The 21939-nt window shown below is 39.8% G+C and overlaps 1 protein-coding gene across 2 annotated transcripts in view; it reads right to left on the reverse strand.

Annotated features, from left to right (window-relative positions):
* Positions 1 to 725: 725 nt before the first annotated feature.
* pof1b (POF1B actin binding protein) overlaps positions 726 to 21939 on the reverse strand; it is a 40700-nt gene continuing 19486 nt past the window's right edge. Inside the window, exons 3-13 of one of the 2 annotated variants that reach the window (XM_030069523.1) lie at positions 14889 to 15154; positions 11948 to 11981; positions 11352 to 11432; positions 10811 to 10903; positions 9076 to 9189; positions 8785 to 8937; positions 7936 to 8055; positions 7426 to 7557; positions 4926 to 4996; positions 4692 to 4806; positions 726 to 2250 (exon numbers count right to left, since the gene is read on the reverse strand). In XM_030069523.1, the coding sequence (XP_029925383.1) occupies positions 2245 to 2250; positions 4692 to 4806; positions 4926 to 4996; positions 7426 to 7557; positions 7936 to 8055; positions 8785 to 8937; positions 9076 to 9189; positions 10811 to 10903; positions 11352 to 11432; positions 11948 to 11981; positions 14889 to 15154 (1185 nt within the window). In that variant the 3' untranslated portion in view covers positions 726 to 2244. Of the gene's footprint in view, positions 2296 to 4691; positions 4807 to 4925; positions 4997 to 7425; positions 7558 to 7935; positions 8056 to 8784; positions 8938 to 9075; positions 9190 to 10810; positions 10904 to 11351; positions 11433 to 11947; positions 11982 to 14888; positions 15155 to 21939 lie in introns of both variants that reach the window. The other variant, XM_030069522.1, reaches the window with a different exon arrangement.

Here is a 21939-nt window from a genome sequence, read left to right on the forward strand (position 1 = left end):
TTTCAACATGTGCCTTCAGTCTCCATGGTGCAGTTAAATACGGTCACAGCTTTTGTGACAAATCATCTAGTTTCACTGTAATGTTTAGTGTCAACTTTACATCCAAACTTACAGTCATTCAGACAGTCAACTGGTGCTGCAGGCGGCTGTGCCTTACAGATGAGCCCCCAGTGGACACGCAGCCTTCAACATGCTTATTCTTTATAACAGTAAAGTGTTAAGCCTGTGCACAGACAACCAGAAAGACAAAGCAAGTAAAAGACATACATACAGTTCATATATCTTGTGCTTTTGAACTTGATTCCACCATCTTACAGACCAATAAAACCATGCCCCAATTCCCCTCCATTGAATCCCTCTTGTAAATCCTGCCATTCACCCAACTCACACCCGGATCCTTCACCCTAACCCCCCCTCCTCCTCCTCCCCCCACCCGGCTCTGATGCCTTACACCCATGGGAGTCTATGCAACCTTCAGGAGCCAAGGCTTGCATAGGTTCTCATTGGTGTCAAATGTCAGGCTGCCTCTGGCATTCAAAAACACATCAAAGCTACATGTTAACAGCACATACCCATGCACCTCAGATTACATCAGGACAGACCTCAAAAGAAACTGCTTCCAAAACAAAAAAAAAATGATTATTACACAACACAGGTGAGAGCTACAACTACCATTTACCATAAAACAAAGGCAAAGCAAACTACCCGAACATTAACAAAAAAAAAAAAAAAAAAAAAATCCATCACACCATATTAAATAGGGCTGCTCAACAGTCTCATCTGAGAAAACATTCACTGAGCATGCCCAACTTTCGAAAAACAAACAAACAAACAAACAAACAAAAATGTACATGCGGAGCAGTAATCGCAACAACACCTGCACTTCCTCGTCCCCAAGGCTGGCACGGCTGGTGGCTCTGTTAACAATATGACCTTACATGCTGGAGCGTATTAAAAAGTGCACTCATGACAACTGGAAGCTGGCACTGGGTTCCACAATGTACTCCTTGGCTTACCTGGGATAATACACTGAAACATCTCGCAAAAATAGCTAAATTGTGTTTTTCAGAGGTGGATACCACCAAATGCTGTGAGAAACATTCAAATAAATAATCTACTGTTAAACCTGCTCACTCATCTATATATACAGACTTTTTTTTGCTTTGGTCATGGTCATTGTGATGTTTTGGTGGCCCCACACCCACTATGTGTCACCACATGGGGACAACATAAAGATTCAAGTCATGATAATAATCCAGGGAGTGGAGAAACACAGATAGAATGGATAAAAACAAAGACAGTGATTTTCACTGTGAGAGCCTGGAACCATCTACCTGATGTGACTGTCTGATCTGATTTACCTCCTCTTAAATTACTCTGTGTAATACATTTCATAGAGCAATTTATTCTCAAATATTTTCTCATTTTTTAAAAATGCATTTTAACAGTAAAGCCACTCTCAAATGACTATTCAGCACAACATTGTTTTTTTTTTTTCAGTATATAGACATAACATCTAGCTTGTGATGTCTTCATAATGTTAACAGAAAATATCTCCACTAGCATGACAAGTTTCTCACATTTTTCTCTTGATGCCAATAAGCACAAACAACAAAACTGCACAATCTGAACCCTCTGGCTTGCCGTACCTGTCTGCTCTGCGGGCCCTGCCTGGCCAGACCTCTGCACCAGATTACAGGCCACATCTTTGTTTTTATCTGCCATCTTTGCCACTGCTATATACAGAGATGCTGTGACAAGTAGCCAATCAGGAACCTGACTGACATGGAGCCATTGTTTTTGGTTTGATATGGTTGGTTCATGGTACGGTGGCCAACAGGGACAAAAACTGAGAACAGGAAAAGACCAAAGGGATTCAGATATTTTGTGTCAGATGCCAGTTTCCAGCTGTCATGGATGCTCCTTTCCTGCCACCTAGTCCTTTTCACCTTCCCTTTGTCAGCAGCATCAGCTGAAAATAAGATTGTTGTTTGATTATCAGTTTATTCAGTGCATTTACAAAAAGCCCAAACAAAATGATCAGCCCAAACAAACCCAATTTGGTCAAACAAAGGATTTGAGCCAATGATCCCAAATTTAGGGGGGAAAGGGAATTGAACCACCACCAACCCTAGGAGCCCTGAGGAGGGGATGGGTGCGACGGGGGAGGGGGTGCATGCAGGGTGGGGAGAGGGAGAGGGGAGGAGGGAGGGTGGGTGACGTCTGCGTCTTCTTGTCGTTCATTCATTCCTGTCGGAGAGAAGCAGTGTGTCTTTAAGGAGTTGTAATGATTTCCTGTTTCAAAATAAACAGAACACAGGTACGTTCGTTACGTTCGGCACACATGTTCAGGCAGTCAGCTGCAGAGAAAAAGGAGTCCGCTCATCAGACGAGGGCAGCAGTCAAATACACTTTTGTGATTTGGGGAGAAGATGCTGAGTGCTTGATTTATCTTAGATTAAAAGTAACATAAAAAACAAAAACAAACAAAAAAAAAAAACAGCAAGATAAATCAAATGTAGCTCAAGCACTTCAGAAAGGAATCATTTACAGCAAGTGTGAGGGATCGTCAGTGACTCTGTCAGGTCTTCATTTACAGCTTGCTGTTATTATAATTATACAGCTATTTACCACAGGCAATCATTTAACACAAAATACGGATTTATAAGGATCTGATTGTAAACTAAAACAATTTAGAGGCTTCTGCCCACAATAACAGGCCAGCAGATCCGTCTGCAGTAATCAAGGAGGAACATATTTTAACTGCAAGCTGCTGATGATTTATTTGATCGGAAATCAAGAAAATGGATTGGACTACAGAGTGAAACGATTGAATGTGAAACAGCTGTGTGCTATTCAGAAAAATATTAATTGCTTTACTGTCTGATTAAAATTTAGTCTTCCTAAAAAAATAAAAACAAAGAAAGAAAATATTAATTATTGTAATTATGAAAATAAGAATGCACCAGTACTGTTTACCACTATGACTGGATATTATGCTATAATCGGACTCTACATAAGTATAGGTATAGATCATTTCTCCAACAGTAAAATGGGATAACATGTTAGAATTTGGGGCAACACCACCTGACTTTTCAATGACGATGTTGGAAAAATGAAAGAGATCTCAGTGATTTTCTGTCAACATCCAGTGATTCACTAAAAGTGATGTAGCAGTATGGGTGCATCCACATTTGAAAATACGTTTTGCATTCAAGTTTGGATTTGAACCGGATGTGAATATAAGCCCAGTGAAAATTCAGATATACTGTTAACTGAATTTCTCTCACCTGGCCTTCACTTCCCCCCATGATACAGATTATCAGTAACACATTGTACATATCTGCTGTTGTCTAAAACCTCTGCATCTGCACATTTATAGTGCTTTGCTTTGTTCCTTAGAAATAGCCATGGCTATTTCTATGCTAAAGTTTCTCCATTAAAGCCTGAGCCTGTGTTTAATGTTTTGAAAGATACAGATGCCATTTAGAAAATAATCTCTCTTTTCTAAATTCCTAAAAACTTCTCTTGACAGTTAACTCCAATTATGTGAGCCCTGTTGACTTTAACCTGGACTGCAATAATGATGGCTATGCCTATACCTACGTCACTCAGGTTTAAACAGACTCTCTCTCTCCTACAACAGCAATGTTGGATATCTTATTTTTCATGCACATGCTGACTTTACAGCAAATGAAGCAAAGTTGAGAGAACAGGAAACAAAAACAGCAGAAAAAAAGAGAGAAACAGAAGAGAGCAGGCAAATGAGGTTGTGTGTAGTTGAAGGAAAGCAGATCTAACTTTGAGGAGACTTGATTGGTTTTGGGATGTTTTTTTTTCCCATCAAATTAACCCACATGTCTCTGGTGAATCACTTGCTCTGGTGCTTCATGCTAACACTTCATCATACACTCTGCTGAGTGACAGTAAGCAGAGACTGATGAGCAGATTTTTATTTTTGGATAAAGATATTAGATAATGATATATAATTCATAAGATAATTGAAAGTACTGGAGATGGTTTGATGAATCAGATTTCAGATGGTTTTTGGGGTGTGTTTACGCTTTACTTTTATGTGGTGAGACACAAGTAGATAGTTATCTGATTACTAATGATGCATTTTGTGTGCCAAATGTAAACAGGAGTTCATGGCATGTGGCCAAGTCTGGGATTTTTGTTTTGGTCATAGAAAATATTTTACAAATGAAAACAACTGAAAAAAAAAAACAAAAAAACAAAAAAACAAAAACAAAACAACTATTCAGAAGTACTAAAGACGTCTTTGCTTGTTAAAATTCTGCAGAGCTAAAAATGTCTGTGCTGCAGATGAATACATGGTTGCCTACATGAAATAACTGCAACAATAAACAACAAACATCACCCATATTTACTTAATGACATTTTGCTTTTAAAATGTATGACTCTACAGGCCTGGCAATTAATATCATGTGAAGATATTTTATAACTTGGAGGTCGGTCTTCCCACTTCGATATTTAGCTACTATCACTGAACACAGAGCTCACTCAAGTGTTAGCATGTGGCACAGATGTATTGTGTATTGTGTTGTCATTTTTTTAATTTGTAGGTTGACCACCACGTCTCTTATAAAACATGACTCTTATTTTGCCCCCTTATAAAAGATTACAGTCTTCTCTCATGTACTTTTTTTTTTTTTTTTTTTTTTTTTTACCTGTTTGATAATCTCTCCTGTTCTTTCGATGACGATGGTCTTGGCCTCCTTGATGGGCGAGGTCGCCTGGTAGTCGTCACCCAGCAGACCAAGGATGGGATACTGGTTCCTGTACCTACACGCACACACACACACACACACACACACACACACACACACACACACACAGGTCATGTAGCGTAGTGTACAGCAGCATAATGAAGTAGTGCGGTGTATTTTGGTGTATCAGCCCACCTCTTGGTGATGATGGTCTTGGTGACGTTCTTGGAGCTGTCAGTCTTCTCCTGCAGCAGCTTCTTGATCTCCTGGCAACCACAAGGGGTCAAAGGTCATGAGTGGTCATAGGGTTAAAAACTCAGTGGAAAGTCTGTTTGTACTCAGTGATGTTGACTGTATGTCTTTAATGCTTTGATACCGCCTTTTCAGATTTTTCCCTCTCTCCTTGAACTTGCACACACACACACACACACACACACACACGCACACGCACACGCACGCACACACACACACACACACACACACGCGCGCGCGCGCGCGCACACACACACACACACACACTCATGACAGCACTCACTATTTAATACACATAATTACTGCCAAAAAATTAAAAATTCTAACAAAATATATTGCCTCATTTATATCCTTTGTTATTTTGTTGATTTGTAAATTTTATTTGAAATTGGTCTCACAGCTCTGCTAAACATCTTGCTTTTCTGTGGTTTTAACTGGTGCATGTGTGTTTGTTTGTTTTTTTGTAAAAGGTCATGCTTCTATGATTTATTACTATGCAAATCAACTGTCAGTTGCAGCTCATGCTTTTATATGTCTGCGTCTCAGTGACAGAGGTTTCTCACGCTACAACCCACAGGTGACAAACACATTCCTGAGGTAAAATGAAACTGCCGCCTGGCTTCATGATGATGACGATGATGATGATGGAAAGATGAAAGAGATACAACCCTCAGAATGCACTTGGACAAAACTGCTGAAAGCAAATTAGTGGAATAAAGAAATAATTAACTCACATACCTAAAAGGTGTGTGTCTGTGTATGAGTATATATTGTATCTGTATAAACGTGTGAGTGTAATGTCAATATGAAGGTATGCATCTCTTCATTTCTTATAAACCAGTTGGTTTGGTTTTCTCAGGGTACACAGTTCAATCCAGGCAACTTGAACAGCTCCTTTAAGTAACTTGGGTGTTCCTGATTATGAAATATATGTAGTTACTACAAAAAAAAAAACAAAACAAAAAAAACATTAACTTAACATGTATGTACATGAATAATGATCAAACATGTTTACTAAATAAAAAGTCAAAAATTTAACTGAATTTATTTGTGACATTAAAATTATTGCATTTTGTACAATTCATGTTTTTTTCATTACAGGTTTCGCATGAAGTCCAATGCATCACAGCTTGACTGGGTCCTGATTGGCTACTGCACTAAAGCTTTACTCAAATCCGTCCAGTCAGGCCAGTTTGCAGTTTGCCCCTGCTCGGCAGGTTCACTGGTTCTCCCCGACAGACTTGTGTATTTATCTGTGCACTTGCTTGTATCTGTGCTGTGTAGTTTTATGGCTTTTTTCTTGTAATTGTGTGTATTTGTGCATTTACAAGGATTCTACACTTATTTGCCATTACAAATTCAAAAACTTTTCCATAATTTTGCCATGACCACATAACAAATTTCCAGGACTGTATTTTTCTGTGGTGTAATGAGTGAAACAACCTTTTCAACTAGGAGGTGGAATCACAAGGCAAAATATGTCTCATTACAACTGACGCGTCTCATGACTCTGATTGGCTGGTTTCCTGGAGTGATAGGAGAGCTGATCGAGGAAATAAAAGCATCTTAATTTCTCTGCCTTCTCAGGCTGTAGCTCAACTTGTCAAGATTACAGTCATTTTTATACATTTGCAAAACTGGAAAAATGTCCAGGTCTGGGAATGTTTGTTTTAAGTTCCAGGACATTTCCAGGATTTTCCAAGATGTGTTGGACTTCGTCTGAAACCCTGAACTGATTCCTGGCTGTAAATCACATTTCCCATCTGGAACAACCTGGACTTGGTCTCCATATTTATTCAGTTTAACTAATTCAAATCAACTTTTAACCAAACTACATTCATCTGCAAAACATCACTGCAAAAAACTCAAAATCTTACCAAGATTATTTGTCTTATTTCAAGTCAAAAATGTCTTATTACTAGTCAAAATATCTCATTACACTTAAAATAAGACATGATCACCTCAGAAGTAAATTGTTTTTAGACTTGTTTTTTGTTTCAAGTGAAAATTTGCTTGAAACAAGTGAAAATTTGCTTGTTTCATTGGCAAAATTTGTTTCTTGTTTCTAGCTAATTTTCACTTATTTCAAGTTAATTTTCACTTTTTTCACTGGCAAATTTTGCCAATGAAACAAGCAAATTTTCACTTGTTTCAAGTGAATTTGCACTTGAAACAAGTGAAAATTGTCTAAAACAATTTACTTCTGAGGCGATCATGTCTTATTTTAAGTGTAATGAGATATTTTGACTAGAAATAAGACATTTTTGACTTGAAATAAGACAAATAATCTTGGTAAAATTTTGCGTTTTTGCAGTGATCACATCTGTAAACAAAATCATGAAAGCTGAACAATGCAGAGCCTTTAAAAAGAATCAACCCAATCCAAGGAAATGAGCTGAAATGAAAGTAGTGAGACAGAAATGAAAAGTGTTTGTGTGCTGACCTCCTCCTGTCGCTTGATGATGCTCTGCCGCTGCTCCAGCGAGGCCAGCAGCTCTGAAATCTTCAGCTGGAGACTTTTCTCTGTGGACGATCTTTCAGTGGTGACCGTCGTCTGGATCTTCGTCAGCTGGGACTACATGTGAGTGTGTGTGTGTGTGTGTGTGTGTGTGTGTGTGTGTGTGTGTGCAAAAACATAAATACAGCAGAGAGAGCGGTGGTAAGTAAACAAGAGTGATCTATATTAAAGGACTGTTGTCACTACTAACAATAGCTTCCACTAGACACTACAAGCAAATACAACATTTATGTTTAATTTGTTTGAAATTCCAAAACAGTAGTTCTGCTGAAAAGGTGTCAAATTTAGAAATGCAGTCAGACTTTCACAGGTTTTAGTGTCCAAGAGCTGAGGGCTTCCATTACAGCTGTCAGAGGGTGTGTTAGCTCTCTGTGTTTTGATCCCACTTCACCAGATACCAGTTTATATGTTTAACCCTCCCTTCGCCCCTCTCACCCGAAGGCTCTGCAGCTCCCTGTCTTTTTCCTCTCGCATGGAGTTGAGCTGCTCGTTGTACTGACGGGACAACTCCTCTGTCTTGACCTGCAGGGTGGAGCTGCTGGCCTGACCTGCCAACTGCAGGACAGACAGAGAGAGGGAGACAGTGACAGAGACAGAACCATCATTTAGTAAAGTGGGCCAACTGTAATGGCTTTGTCTGTGTATACAAAATGTCATGACCACAGAACTTGAATAAAGTAGAATGGACATCGCTCTGTTTGCTGTGGCACAGAATGAAATGGTGACTGTGGTTCTTTGCTATGGTGACGAGTCAGTAGGACCGTGAAGTGTGTCACAGTGACTTGACAGACGTGCAGACATGTTGTGCTGTGGCTGTGGCCTGAAACTGTGAACATTTAAATGTGTGTGTCCCGAGGTGTTCGCATAACATTAGCTCCTCTTCTTGCCACTGCTTTGGTCCTCACTGCAAAACCTCTCACCTGAGAAAGTCTGCCTGAATCTAACGTCATTTTAAGTTGACACTGATGTGTTGCCATGCTGACAAACTGGTTTTGTCTGGGTTTCAAAGAGAGGAGCAGAGTGAAGTAAAAACTACAATGTCAGGTGATACTGAGAGAACACGCGTCGTGTTTGTAAAATAAATCTATTGATCAAGGAGGCATCAGGGGCGCCCAGGTAGCTCATGTGATAGTGCACATACCACTTGTTTAGGCTGAGTCCTGATCGCAGTGTCCTGGGTTCAAATCTAACCCCAGGCTATTTGCTCTCTCTCTCTCTCTCTCTCCTGCCATTCCTGTCTGACTGAGTGATGGCGTCTAGGAAATAAAACAGGATGTGCGGTACCTTCTGCCTGAGCATGTCATTCTCCTTCTCCAGCGCTCGCAGCCGCCCCTCCAGCTCCTTCAGCTTGAACTCCCGACTCGAGTCGGTGCTGCGGACACTCATCAGCTGGCTCTCCAGGGTGCGCTGGTTGGCACTGCTCTCTTTCAGGGACAGCTAGAACGGGGGGGGAGGACACAGAGGAGTTTAGAAACACACACACACACACACACACACACATCCCCCCTCTTAACCCTCAACCTGAGCACTGACACACACACACACACACACACACACACACACACAGAAGAGTACCTGCAGCTGTCTGTTGTTCTCTCTGACACCCTCCAGGAGGCGATCATACTGCAGAGCCTGGTCTGTCTTAAAACTCAGATCTCTCTCCAAGACCTCCTTCTCACTCTCTATACGCTGGGATGAGAGAGAGAGAGAGAGAGAGAGAGAGAGAGAGAGAGAGAGAGAGAGAGAGAGAGAGAGAGAGAGAGAGAGAGAGAGAGAGAGAGAGGGAGGGAGGGAGGGAGGGAGAGAGAGAGAGAGAGAGAGAGAGAGAGAGAGAGAGAGAGAGAGAGAGAGAGAGGAAGAGAGAGTCTCAAATCTCCTACCTTTACATGAGCAATGCCACAATAAATTCAGATATTTACATACTTATTTCATCCCCCTCTTAAATAATTAGAAAAATATTTTAAAAATCTTAGCAGGTTCACTTGATTTCTTAGAGAACATGGGAAAAAAAAAGGCAATGAGGGTATTTGGCAGATAATTCGCAAGAAATCACCAGAAAACTCAGTGGGTGGGGAGACCAAACCTATTTTGATAATTATTAATACTATATACTTAACACCAAATCAGCGATGCATGTTTTCAATGCTGAGGCTGTGGGTTAAACAGAGTTTGCTCCCAGCAACAACAAGCAGGGAACATGTCAACGTAATGAGTTCTCACTATGCTGGGAAAGTTCATGACTTACTTTAAAGTCATCTGACAAGACATGATCATTAATACAAAGTGAATGACGTGTAATAACCAAAATGACAAGGTACAAGATCTTCCAAGTGAACCCTCCTATTATCGTTGATGTCAAGTGTCAATTTGACCTCATTCAGTGTCTAACATCTCTAAGCACATGATTGATGTTTTTTTTCCATATTAAATGACTTTTCATAATATAATGGGGACAACTAGGAAAACATGAAATTGACATGATGATATATTTCCTGACATGATGATATATTTTACACCCATCAGTGTTTCCTTAGGGTCAATTTGACCCCAGGCTGTTTTAGCTTTTTTTTAACATACAAGAAATATTAACATTTGACAAACATTTACTTTAGTTGTTTTGGATGACGCTGAGGAACTATAACATGACAATTATAATGTGCCATTTATAATCAAAAAACTTCCCTCTTCTTTAGGGCCCTCACCTAACATAACACACCTGTAGTAACATAACAGACCTGTAGTAACATAACACACCTGTAGTAACATAACACACCTGTAGTAACATAACAGACCTGTAGTAACATAACACACCTGTAGTAACATAACACACCTGCAGTAACATAACACACCTGCAGTAACATAACACACCTGAAGTAACATAACACACCTGCAGTAACATAACACACCTGCAGTAATATAACACACCTGCAGTAACATAACACACCTGTAGTAACATAGCATAGCCACACCTGAACTGTAATCATTTTCTGAAGGTTTAGATTACTGGAGTCAATTTGACCCAAGTCATTGGGGTAAATTGGGGTCACTGGATAAGAAAGTGGGAGGCAATAAGCCCTTTTAGGTCAAGACCCTGATTTCATTTTTCATGTACCACTAAGTGACTAAAAGAAAATGCTGGAATGGCAAATCGCAGAGGAATTTGAAAAGAGAAAAGCAATCTTTCGGTGCAACTGCTGTGAAAACTACCAGCAGCACGAGCAATGAAGTTACTGTTTATTTCAGACATGGCAGCTCCACAAGGATCTAATGCAAATCCTAGAGACTCATGGAGCCGGATGTCTGGTCTTACCCTGAGGTCATCTGACATGTTGATGAGCTCCTCTCTGAGGCTGCTGAAGGTGGACAGCAGGAGACGCATGCTCTTATCCGCAGTGAGACGAGTCTGACGGAGAAGCAGAAAGAGGTTAGTCCTGCAAACACAGTGAAAGACAGAGAAACAAACACCGTGGACACATTTAGAGTGGCCTGCTCTAAACTCTCTTCTTCAAATATAATCCATTCTTGAAATTAACTGCTGACAAAATCTGAATCCACAGTGAGTTTGCATCAGAGTCGATGTGAATAAATCTTTTACTCCTCATAAACACTGAGGCAGGGCTGCTGTCCTTCACTGAATTGTGTGTTAATATCGGTGGGAACCAACAGACAAAGATAATATGACAAAGATCCTGTTAAAAAAAAACAGATACAACAAGAGCAGCTTTTCACTAAAGACAGAGAAAATAACAACTGAAAAGATACATGTTGATATTTGTGCTTGGTCCAAAGGAGACGCCACAATCACAAGTGTCACATCAGTCTTTGTCAGTTTCTCTCTCTCTGCGTCTTACCTGGAGCAGGTAGCGAATCTGTTGTTTGGTCAGTTCAGTTGCTCCTCTGGGGATCAGTCTCTCCACCTCTTCTTTCTCCATCTGAGCACAGACACACAAACACACACACACACACCTTGGGGTTACCACCTTCTAAAAATTAAAAATCATTAGCGAAACAATGGAATATGGAAATGCAAGCAAGAGTGTCACATTTGGTTCCCATGTCTGAAGGTGACTGGAAAATAAATTCTTTCTTTTCTGTAACTGATTTTACGCTGGGTGTAGTTGATGCAGCTGCTACACAAATGTATAAATTGGGTGTTTTTGCTTAGTGCTAACATTTTAAAACACAGTAACACAGTAACTACTACCTTGTTTTAAGAAAAACAAGATTGTAGCGTTGAACATGGGATGAAATGTATATATATATATATATATATATATATATATGACCATGTGATGATGATGATTTCATATGTGATACTTCACTGTAATCTGATTGTTCACAGTAATTGTGGAGTGTTATGTGTGTGTGAAGCACAGGTAACTGTTATATTTGTCCGGCCTGGTGCAGATGTGGCTGTCAGGTGTTTCACATCGAGTCTGGTTCATACCTTGTAGTCGTTGCTGGGATCCAACTGGTGTTTCCTGTAAATACACACAGAGGAAAGACAAACAATGAGGAAGCCGGCATGACAGGATAGGAGGGGGTGTGTCTGAGTTTGTGTGTGTGTGTGTGTGTGTGTGTGAGTGTGAGAAAGTGAGACACACAGAGAGTGTTTGTCTATGGCGTAAGTGTGTACATGACTACTGTGTGCATGTTTCTGCTGTATTTTGAGTGGCTTGCTTGTCCATAAATCATCAGGGTCTCAAACACATACTGAGACAGATGTGTGTGTGTGTGTGTGTGTCTCTGCATTCAGTGACTGAAGTCATGAGTGGCTGACAGAGAGGGTCAAACGTCAGACAGAGATTAAGCCCTAGTGACTGATCGCACTCATTCACTTGCGCGCACAAACACACACACACACACACACACACACACACACACACACACACACACACACACACACACACACACACACACACACACACACACACACACACACACACACACACACACACACACTTTTCAACTTTTGAACCTTTGCTTTAACCAGCAAATGCTCACTGACATTAAAAATCTCTCAAGATAGGCACCAGCACACATCAGTGTTGTAGACATGTAAGAACATATAACAAGGTACAGAAAAAAAAGGAAACACATACATATATACATAGAGATAGATAGATAGATAGATGGACATAAGTAACTAACTGTAATTCTGAACCCGTCTTGCTGACTGAAGTACAGCAAGACCAAAACCAAAATATATATATTTTTTTATTTATTGAATTTTTTTTTTTTTTTTTAGCTGTTACACAGTTTTCAGGCTTCGTTTGTGCACTGCAAATTCTCCCATGGATCTCCATGACGGCACCGACTGTGGTTGCCAGGAGATTTATGACACAATCAAAAGCTTCACAGTATCTAATGGCACATAATAATCTAATAATAACATATGCCAAACATAACTCTTCAAAAAAGGAGAGAGAGCACGAGATCGGAGCATCACTGATGAAAAACCAACGGGGGAGAGGGAGAGAGAGAAAACCTCAGATGGGAACCGAAACTGCTGCTGTTTCTGATCTGTTCAGGCATGTTGCTCTTAATACTGGATCAAACTGCCAAACTCGGTCTCCATGGATAAAGTCTTCTCTAGGAATGCTTTATTGTTTTGTAAAACCACAAGGATGGTCAATTATGTCAATGCATAACACAGCGGTGCTCAGTGTTAAGCGTTCACACTGTAACAGATTTCATCCAGTAGCTCAGCCGTGCTGGGAGTTTAGTTTCAAATTCATGTCTATATCCAAAGTTTGAAGTTTGCTGAGTCACTGGCCCTACAGGTTACATATGCTACTTATTTAGTGTCTCGGTGTGTCTTTGTTTCTGTTACGTCATGTCATGTGAAAACATGTCAAAACTTGGATTCAGAAAATATGTATCACATGACTTTTGATGTATTTTTTATGCAAAATGCAGGTTGTAGATAACATCTGATACATGCAAACTTTACTGCATTTAGCTGGTATAAATTTAAAGTTCATGAATGAATGGTTTGATACTGTATGTGAATAAATGCAAGTAATACAACACTTTCATTTAAAAAAAAAAAATAGCTCTTGGATGAAAAAAGGTTGGAGAGCCCTGCTCTTTCCTAAGTGTGGTCAGAAATGATGTTTGGAGAAGTAACTCCCACATGGCTCAGTTTCTCTTTAGAAGCCCTCTGGCCGGTACAGCAGGTCCCTAGGAGGCATAATAAACTCTCTTTAATCTGAACTTCCTCCACAAAGCTGCACAAAACTTCAGCTGGCCCTGCACTGAGTTTTCCACTATGATTTATCAACTCCTGTGAACTGCTATTGTATTTGCATGTATGAGTCTGTTCCACTTTGTAGTATAACATACAGGATATTCTGTTTTACTTTGCAGCGTATATCTGTTGTGTTTTACTCAAACTGATGTGCAGTGCTACAGTTTGTTGCATCTTGTAAATCTTGTTTTATTCATGTGTACTGAAATGAACTCCACCGATTTGTATGGCCATCAAAGGAACTTCACCTTGAACCAGTGACTTCGTGCACTGCATGATCCTTGGGTCTGAGGCTCACTGTATATTTGTGCTTGTCAAATTCTATGACTTCCAGGATTTTTTCCATAACACAGGACTATGGAACAATTTTCATGACCAGTGTTTGGTGCCCGGCATTATTCACTTCAACATAAAAGACTTCCATCATTTGGCGGATCACTCTCTGCCTGTGTCGTGTGGGTTTCCTATGTCTGACCACACCTATGGACCTAAAACAAGAAACCTTGGGCGTTAAATAAGGTATGTCTGTCGGTGACTCTGTTCAAATGGTGCATTTGTTTGTTAGATATGCTGATTAGAATGATCTTTACTTGTATATGCAACTATCAGTAAATTATATAGGATAAAATACAAAAATTCTAGAATGGTGTCATTACTCTATCAACTCGATGTAACTTGACGTAACAGGCAAACTTGACATTTGATGCTTTACTGGATTTTTCTGAATGGATATACAACTTGAGGATTACAGGCTTGATCCTCCAGTTTTTGGCACAAGACCACTTGGATGGGAGCATAAATGATATTCATCCAAGTTATTATAGTCATAAATCTGTAATAAACATTGTGTTTTGGTTAGGTGCCTATGGTTTGTTGCCCAAACTGCATGGGATTAGCATAAAGTGAGAGTGTCTGCAAATGGGAGAGCCGTGGCTGTCCAGAGAACCCATTTTCATTCAGAGATCTGCAGGTCAGAGGTCAAGGAACCCCCTTGAAAATGACAATGCTTGTTTTTCCCTTGCCAAAATTTAGCTTAACTTTCAGCAATATTTAGCCCTTTTGCCAACATAACATGAAATGCTAGACATCAAACGATTCCTTAGGTCGCCTAGAGAGTAAGATGGTCTTTGAGACCTACCGTCCGCGGATCTTGGCCACATGCTCGGAGATGCAGGAGTGGATGTCGCAGTTCTTCCTGTAGACCTCGGCCAGCAGCTCGCCGAAGAAGCGCGTGTCCATCTTCGTCGGCTGAGGCACTTCCTTCACCTCGCTTCTCACCTCTGTCTTGACGACCTTCTCGATCACTGCAGGCAGCGGCGGCGGCGGCTTCTGCTCGATTACGTTGACGATCTCCACCTCCTCCACCTCCACCACCTCCTCTTCCTCCTCCTCCTGCTCTTCCACCTGGAGGAACATGAGAGAGAAACTGGCTCACACACTTACCAGTAACACTTTACTATAACCTTAGTTATTAACCTTAGCTTATTAAGATTAATAAATTGGATATTAATAGTTAATTAAACTTTAGTTTATAATAAATTTACAGTTAACAAACATTAAAATGCTAAATAATGTTTATTTAACACAGTAAACTATGTATGAACAGTTTATTATTGCAGACATTAGAACATTACATTTACTATCATAAGTATTTCTTAATAATTATCAATTGATTTGTAAACCATTCATAAATTATTTGTAAAACAGTTACAAACATTACACAGATAGATGGACCAGATATTTTGTAACACTTCATTAATGGGTAATAATTGATTTATAGATTGTTATTGTGGCCTATAGACGGTATTTGGATGGCTCTAATGAGGTTACAACTGATGATTATAATATCTTGTTAAATGATTAATAAATATACATATATGTAAATAAAATGTTAGGATATGTGCAACAATAAACTGTTAATAAACAGTTCACTATATAATAAGTAAACATCATTATTATGATATACATTATTATTAAATTATTAACATGCTCAATTAATTATTTGTTAACTGGACATAACTATTGACTAAAGTTTTATTTACTATTAATTTACCATTTATTAATGATGGTTATTATACAGTTTTACTCACTTGTCTGCTGAAATTGGATATTTAACTGTTGCATCCTGGTTAACCAGGAGGCCAACTGATGCTCTTTCTTGTTTTCTTGCTTTCATACTTTGCATTAAAGCCATAAAGCTTTTATAACCATAATCAAGGTTAAAGGTTGTTATTGTTTTATTCAGCCGGTGAGGCTGTACAGCTTCACCTCAGGTGTTGGCTGTGACGGGAGACAGGCCAGAGATAAAGTGACTGCACTGATTAGAGGTCATAGGCCAGGGAGTGACACATTAACAAAATAGACCGAAACCCCACAAACTGCCTTTGTATGGACACTGGCACACAAGGAAGTCAAAAATTGAACAACTGATGGATGTTTTGCCAAGACTGTGTGAGGAAAAAAAAAAAAAAAAAAAAAAAAAAAAATCCATGTAACTGATTATACCCACAGAATTACAACAGGTAACAGGTGAGTGATGACACCAAGCACAATGTAATAGAAGAGTATATCTTCAGATGTCAGCGTGATAATATACACATACATGACATCAGCCGTCACTCATCATTACTGGGTTTCTCAGTCATGCAAGAGATTTATTACGAGCTGCTCCTCGCCTCAGGAGCACATCTGCCAAACCGCTGCTCAAACACATCATCTGGTGAAGGAAGAAATAGGAGTGGAGGAAAAAGAAGTAGAGGTTGGAGAAACACACTTTAGAAAAGACAGCATAATTATACCAGTTGGAAAATGCAGTAGAAGTTCACAAAGTATTTCACTGATCAGAACAGATCAATCAGGGTCTTAGGCTAACCCTCACCCGAAATTTGATATTGTCCATGTTGTTGCCTTTTGAGATATTAATATCTCACATGTTCACATCTAGATAATGATATGATTACGATATATCATTCAGGCTTACTGTGAACTGAAAGCCTGCAACGGCTAACACCATTTCTACCCATTCAGTGTCTCTGATTATATCCCCCTGACACAGATCTCCCACACTGCAATCACACACTCCACCTCTATGTGATCGCAGGAAAACACACCCACCTGTTATCTGCGTGCAGCTGCAGGGCTGAGACAAACAAATGTTGCATAACCTGTTACCCAACATGGCTGTGTACACTCCTCGCTCTCTACAAACGCCTGTCCATCAAGCTCTCTGTTTGCTGACACAAGATGGACTGGAGGTCTGACTGAACCAACAACAAGCAGACTTTGTTTTGTCCCCCTTTTATCCTGAGAAGCATTTTGTGAGAGCCATTTGGTGAAAGAGCGTCACAAACGATTTCTGCTCACTCACTAGACCGTCGCCATGCTCTCACAGCCATGACTCGGAGGCGGGAAAAGAATGAGCCACAACTGATTATTAGCGTTGGGCGAATTGCTCTGCAAGGGATTCCACCTCATGTTTTTACATGGTTGGGGTTTCCAGACGCCTCTCTTGTCAAACCGAGTGTCATTTCAGGACAAATGATGATGTACACAAGTTTAACAAAGCGATAATGTGTGACTTTTTTTGAATATGGAAATTTAAACGAATTAAAGACCAGCTCCAAGTCATGAATAAAGAATTCTGATTAAGTTGTGTCGATGCTGTTTATTTTATGGAGCCACACTGATAAGCCACTTAGATGTTTTTGGCCTTCCTTGCAAATTTTCTTTTATTTTTTCATTTCCATTTGTTGTTCTATATAACTGTATGAAGTATGAACTGTATGAAACTGTGCTACAAAACATGCTAAAAAGGAGTGAGCCAAAAAATCCGGAATCAGATTATAGATTACATTTGCTTTGCCATTTTTTAAATTATATCCTGAAGTGATCATAAAGTAAAATGGAGGCTTAAGTCCAGTGTTTCCTCTGTATTAGTTTAGCATTGATGACCACCACTGCAAGAGAAAAATGTTCCATTAAAACAAACTTTGTGATTTAATCTTACTGTTATCTAACTCTAAATGGAGCATTCCAAATGTTTTAGAAGTAACGTGTTTTTTTAATTAGGATTAAAAAACATATTTTGCACTGGAGCCCTAACTTTTATCATAACTTGGAGCAACAAATGTGGAACAAAACTAGAATTATCGCCAAATCGCAGAATACTTTTTATAAATGGTCTCGTGATTTAGATGGTTGAGGACAGAGCAGGGAGGCAGAAGCAGGCGAGACACAACTGTTGTATTAACATAAGACACCATGGTGAGGAAATAACTTCTAATACTGTATGCCAGGGTTTACGGTACCATGATATCATGATGTGAAAATGTTGGGCTTGTTTGGACTGAGTTGAGCTTATTGCCTGTGGGAAATGCTTGCCACCCTCTACAAAAACAAACATCCTTGAGCCACCGCCGCAGCTCTCTCTGTTTGGGTTGAGGTGGCTGTCGATAGTCGGGTTTCCATCCACCTATTTTTTGGCAAATTTTTAATTTGTGCATAAATAAACCTGGTTGGAATCTGTACTTCTGACCAGAGCTCCCGTGAGGCTGGGGTGGTGCCATGGATCACCCCCTTGCCAAATTAATCCCTGTTATTTTTGCATATCCAGGAGGCACAATACTTCTTCTGGTAATACTTACTGCCCACACGTTTGTAATGTCAACATCATTTGTGGACTGTGGCCTGAGCGCGGTGCAGCAGCAAGAGAGGCATTCTTGCCACATACAGTGGATTACATCTGAGCGTGGAGATCATTCAATCACTCCGTCCTCTGTCTGGCTGTTGGCGCTTGTTCACGTGCTATTAAAGAGCCCTTTTCAGGTTAATTCTCATCATTTGATGGAGACCTGCATTTGTTCACATTTTCTTTTTCCCATTTTCTGAAAATTCAGTTAAAATTTGCAATACATTTGGATGGAAGCCCAACTAATTCAACTCTGCAGTGTGAATGACTTCCCTATTTTGCTTTAGAGGGACAGACTGAATTATGATTCCACCTTCTAAATTTATCATAACAAAATTTACAACTTTTTTTTTTTTTTTTTTGATTGTTTGATTTTTTTAACTTCCCCTTTCTCTCCTAAACTATTTTCTTGGAACACTTTATGCTTTGATATTTTTTTCTTTTTTCCTTAAAATCAAATGTTATTGTTGTAACACTACAAATGACATTTACTGATTTTTTTTTTTTTTTTTTTTTTTTTTTTTTCTAAGCTTGTCACTTCCACTGCCAAATCAGGCAAAAGTGGAATTTTAAAGGCAGGATTTCCTTGTTAGCCTGGTTATACTTAAATATGAAATAATTTATCAAATTAACTTGGACATTTGGAAATCTTGGATATCTTATTATTCAAATTGTATCAATGATTCATTATAAGTGAATCTTGTGACCCTATAAAAAAAACAAAAAACAAGTAGGACAAGAGAGAGAAAGGAAGATAAAGAAAGAGACAGAGAATTAAAATGGACTTAAACAACACAAGAAACTATAATTTCAGCTCCCTTAAAAAATAGCTCTTCATAAAAGCCAGCTATGTCACCTCTTGGACCATGGGCTGTATATGATTTCTGATATCAATCATCCCAGGCGGCATTAAGCCTGGTGAGATCCAAAGGTTGAATTCCCATTTCAGAAGTCCTGTGAAAAGACAAGTGTGACCGTAGACATGAAGAAATCTTTTCAGGACTGATTCAAAAGACCAAACCGCTTCACTGCATGTGGTATTCTCATGTCATGCCAATACATACATCACAGAAACTCTAAATATGGTTTCCATAAAGGTCAGCACAGGTTCAGTCCTCCCAGTCTCAGACAAGGGGGTTTAGTGACTGTACACTAGAACTGCCTGATGGTTGGTTATGATATCATGGTAGTTTAACTTCTGGGAAGATGAGGAAATCTATGCCATTGTAATGATTAGATACAATCCAGGAGAAATGTTGGCGAGAACGAGAGGGATTTGTGAAAGAGGCGAGTGTCTTCCTGAATGATACAAAGGCTCAGTGCAAGCCTGAACACATCGGCCTAATTACAGTCTGTCATTTGCGGTAAGATTTGATCCGATTTCAACTTGTTTTCATTTTACCGCGGAGGGAAAGAAAGGGAGAGAGAAAATGGTTTAGCTGATGTCATCCCTTCTTAAGTATCAAAGCCGTGGCGGTGCAGAGAGTGGAGTGGTCCAGGCAGATTCCACACAGGCCTGGTGAACCACTCGGGCCCAAAAACTTCCCGGCAGGTTGGAATGACACTACTGTGTTACTGGACGGCCGCAGAAGACCCCCAACGGAGCCCTACGGCACTTCAGCCATCCAAATAAACAACCTCATCTACTGCATAATATGTACGTTCTGTAAAGGTTGTGACAATTTCAGGAGGAAAACTCACAAATTTCCATTTAATTGTAAACATGTTTTTAAGGCTGATTGGAATTTCAGTTATGCAGAGGGAGAGCTGCTCTGGAGGCAGAAATTATCTCCTTGGTTCAGTCAAAACTCAGTGGGCGGGGCCAGAGAACCACATTGTTTCTGGCTAATTAAAGCTGAGAAATAGTAAGAAAAAAAAAAAAAAACAGGGGGTAAGAGAGGAAGTTGCTAATATCAAGAATGGCATTCCAAGTTCAAACGAGCCAAACTAGCCTATAGTTTAGGGTATGGAAAAAATACAGCATAGCAAAGCGGTATTTTGTGTGTTAATACTGTACTGATGATACATGGATGCCAAGAACTGAAGCAGCATTCATGACAGAGCTGGTTACTCTGCCTGCTTGACAATCCCATTTTGCTGAATTAAAGTTGATTGAAGTGAGATAAACAGAATTTAAACATGATCTTTTCAGATAAAACAAAATTCAGACAAAGTTTTCCCTTGGGGACATAAAGATGGGAGACAGGTAGGTTCACACTCTTCACTGAGAACCTGCCAGCTAAATCTCATCACATGGGGATCCCTGAAACTACATCTTATCAAATCTGGGTCTGCAGATTGGTGTGTATCAGTTTGGGGGTCCCTGGCACCAAAAAGGTTGAGAACCAATGAGTTGGTGTTCTGATCTTCCAGCATCATGAATGTCATGGTCCTGAATGGTCCACTCAGAAACATATGGACCCCCAAACCAGCCCTCAAAGTCACACAATAAAGAAACTGGAAGCCATTGTTGGGCACCAAAAATTTCAATTTAATTTTGTTAATATTCTAATAAGCCATGTCTTAACCAGCCTTGGTGTTTGATTCATTTGATGGTGCATTTGATTCTCATGTGTCATAACTATGCTAATTGTCAAAATTAACTCCAATACAGCTTCTTTATTGCATGAATGATTAAGTAAATAACCTACTGCAGTTTATCTTTATTTATATTTCAACCAGAGCTTCATCTTTGTCACTGAAGCTTGCCAATTGGGTAACTTGTGTTTTGGAAAACTGTGGTTCTGTGGTTGGGCTTTGTCTTCTCAGATTTTCCCAGCCAGTGTGGGCAAACAAGCCAAACCAGATTGCTCCTCCTCTCCTCTAGTGCTACCATTTTGTGAGCCAGATACAAGATGGAGAAAATATTCTAGTGCTAACAAAACTGTCCATTTCTATTGTTTCAAAATGTTGCCTTTGGACCACTGCTCTTTGCACTTCCTGTAGCTGTTAATCAGGAAAACCCCACCTGCTCACCACCAGCCAATCGTACAAAGACTAAACAATGATGTCATCACTCTCAGGAAATGGTTAATGGGTCACACATTGCCACAGGAACGGTTCAGCACCATTTTCATGAAAAAATCAAAGAAACTGAGCATGAGGGAAGAGCAACTCGGGCAGCAGAGTGGTCTACAGTGGCTCAAGAGATCTTCTTGTATCTGGAAGTTCACAGGTTTGATCCCTGCAACTACAAATGCACTTTTGAGCAGCGGCACATTTGACCAACCTGCTCACTTACCGGCCTGCGTAGCTCAATGAGCAGATAATGGCACTGACACTACCTGCGCTCAGGGTTTCACTCCCGCAGAGACCACACACACACACACACACACACACACACACACACACACATCACACATTCAGCTATTCAGGATAAAAATAACACCAAATATGCAAAACATTACAGAAATTATGCTAACTACTGTTGCCATGCCAACATTCACTTCTGCAAAACCTGAATCAACATAACTGAAACCTAATCCTACCTGACTAACCCTGG

This window comes from Myripristis murdjan, chromosome 14 (genome assembly GCF_902150065.1).
Source record: "Myripristis murdjan chromosome 14, fMyrMur1.1, whole genome shotgun sequence".
Classification (NCBI taxonomy): Eukaryota; Metazoa; Chordata; class Actinopteri; order Holocentriformes; family Holocentridae; genus Myripristis; species Myripristis murdjan.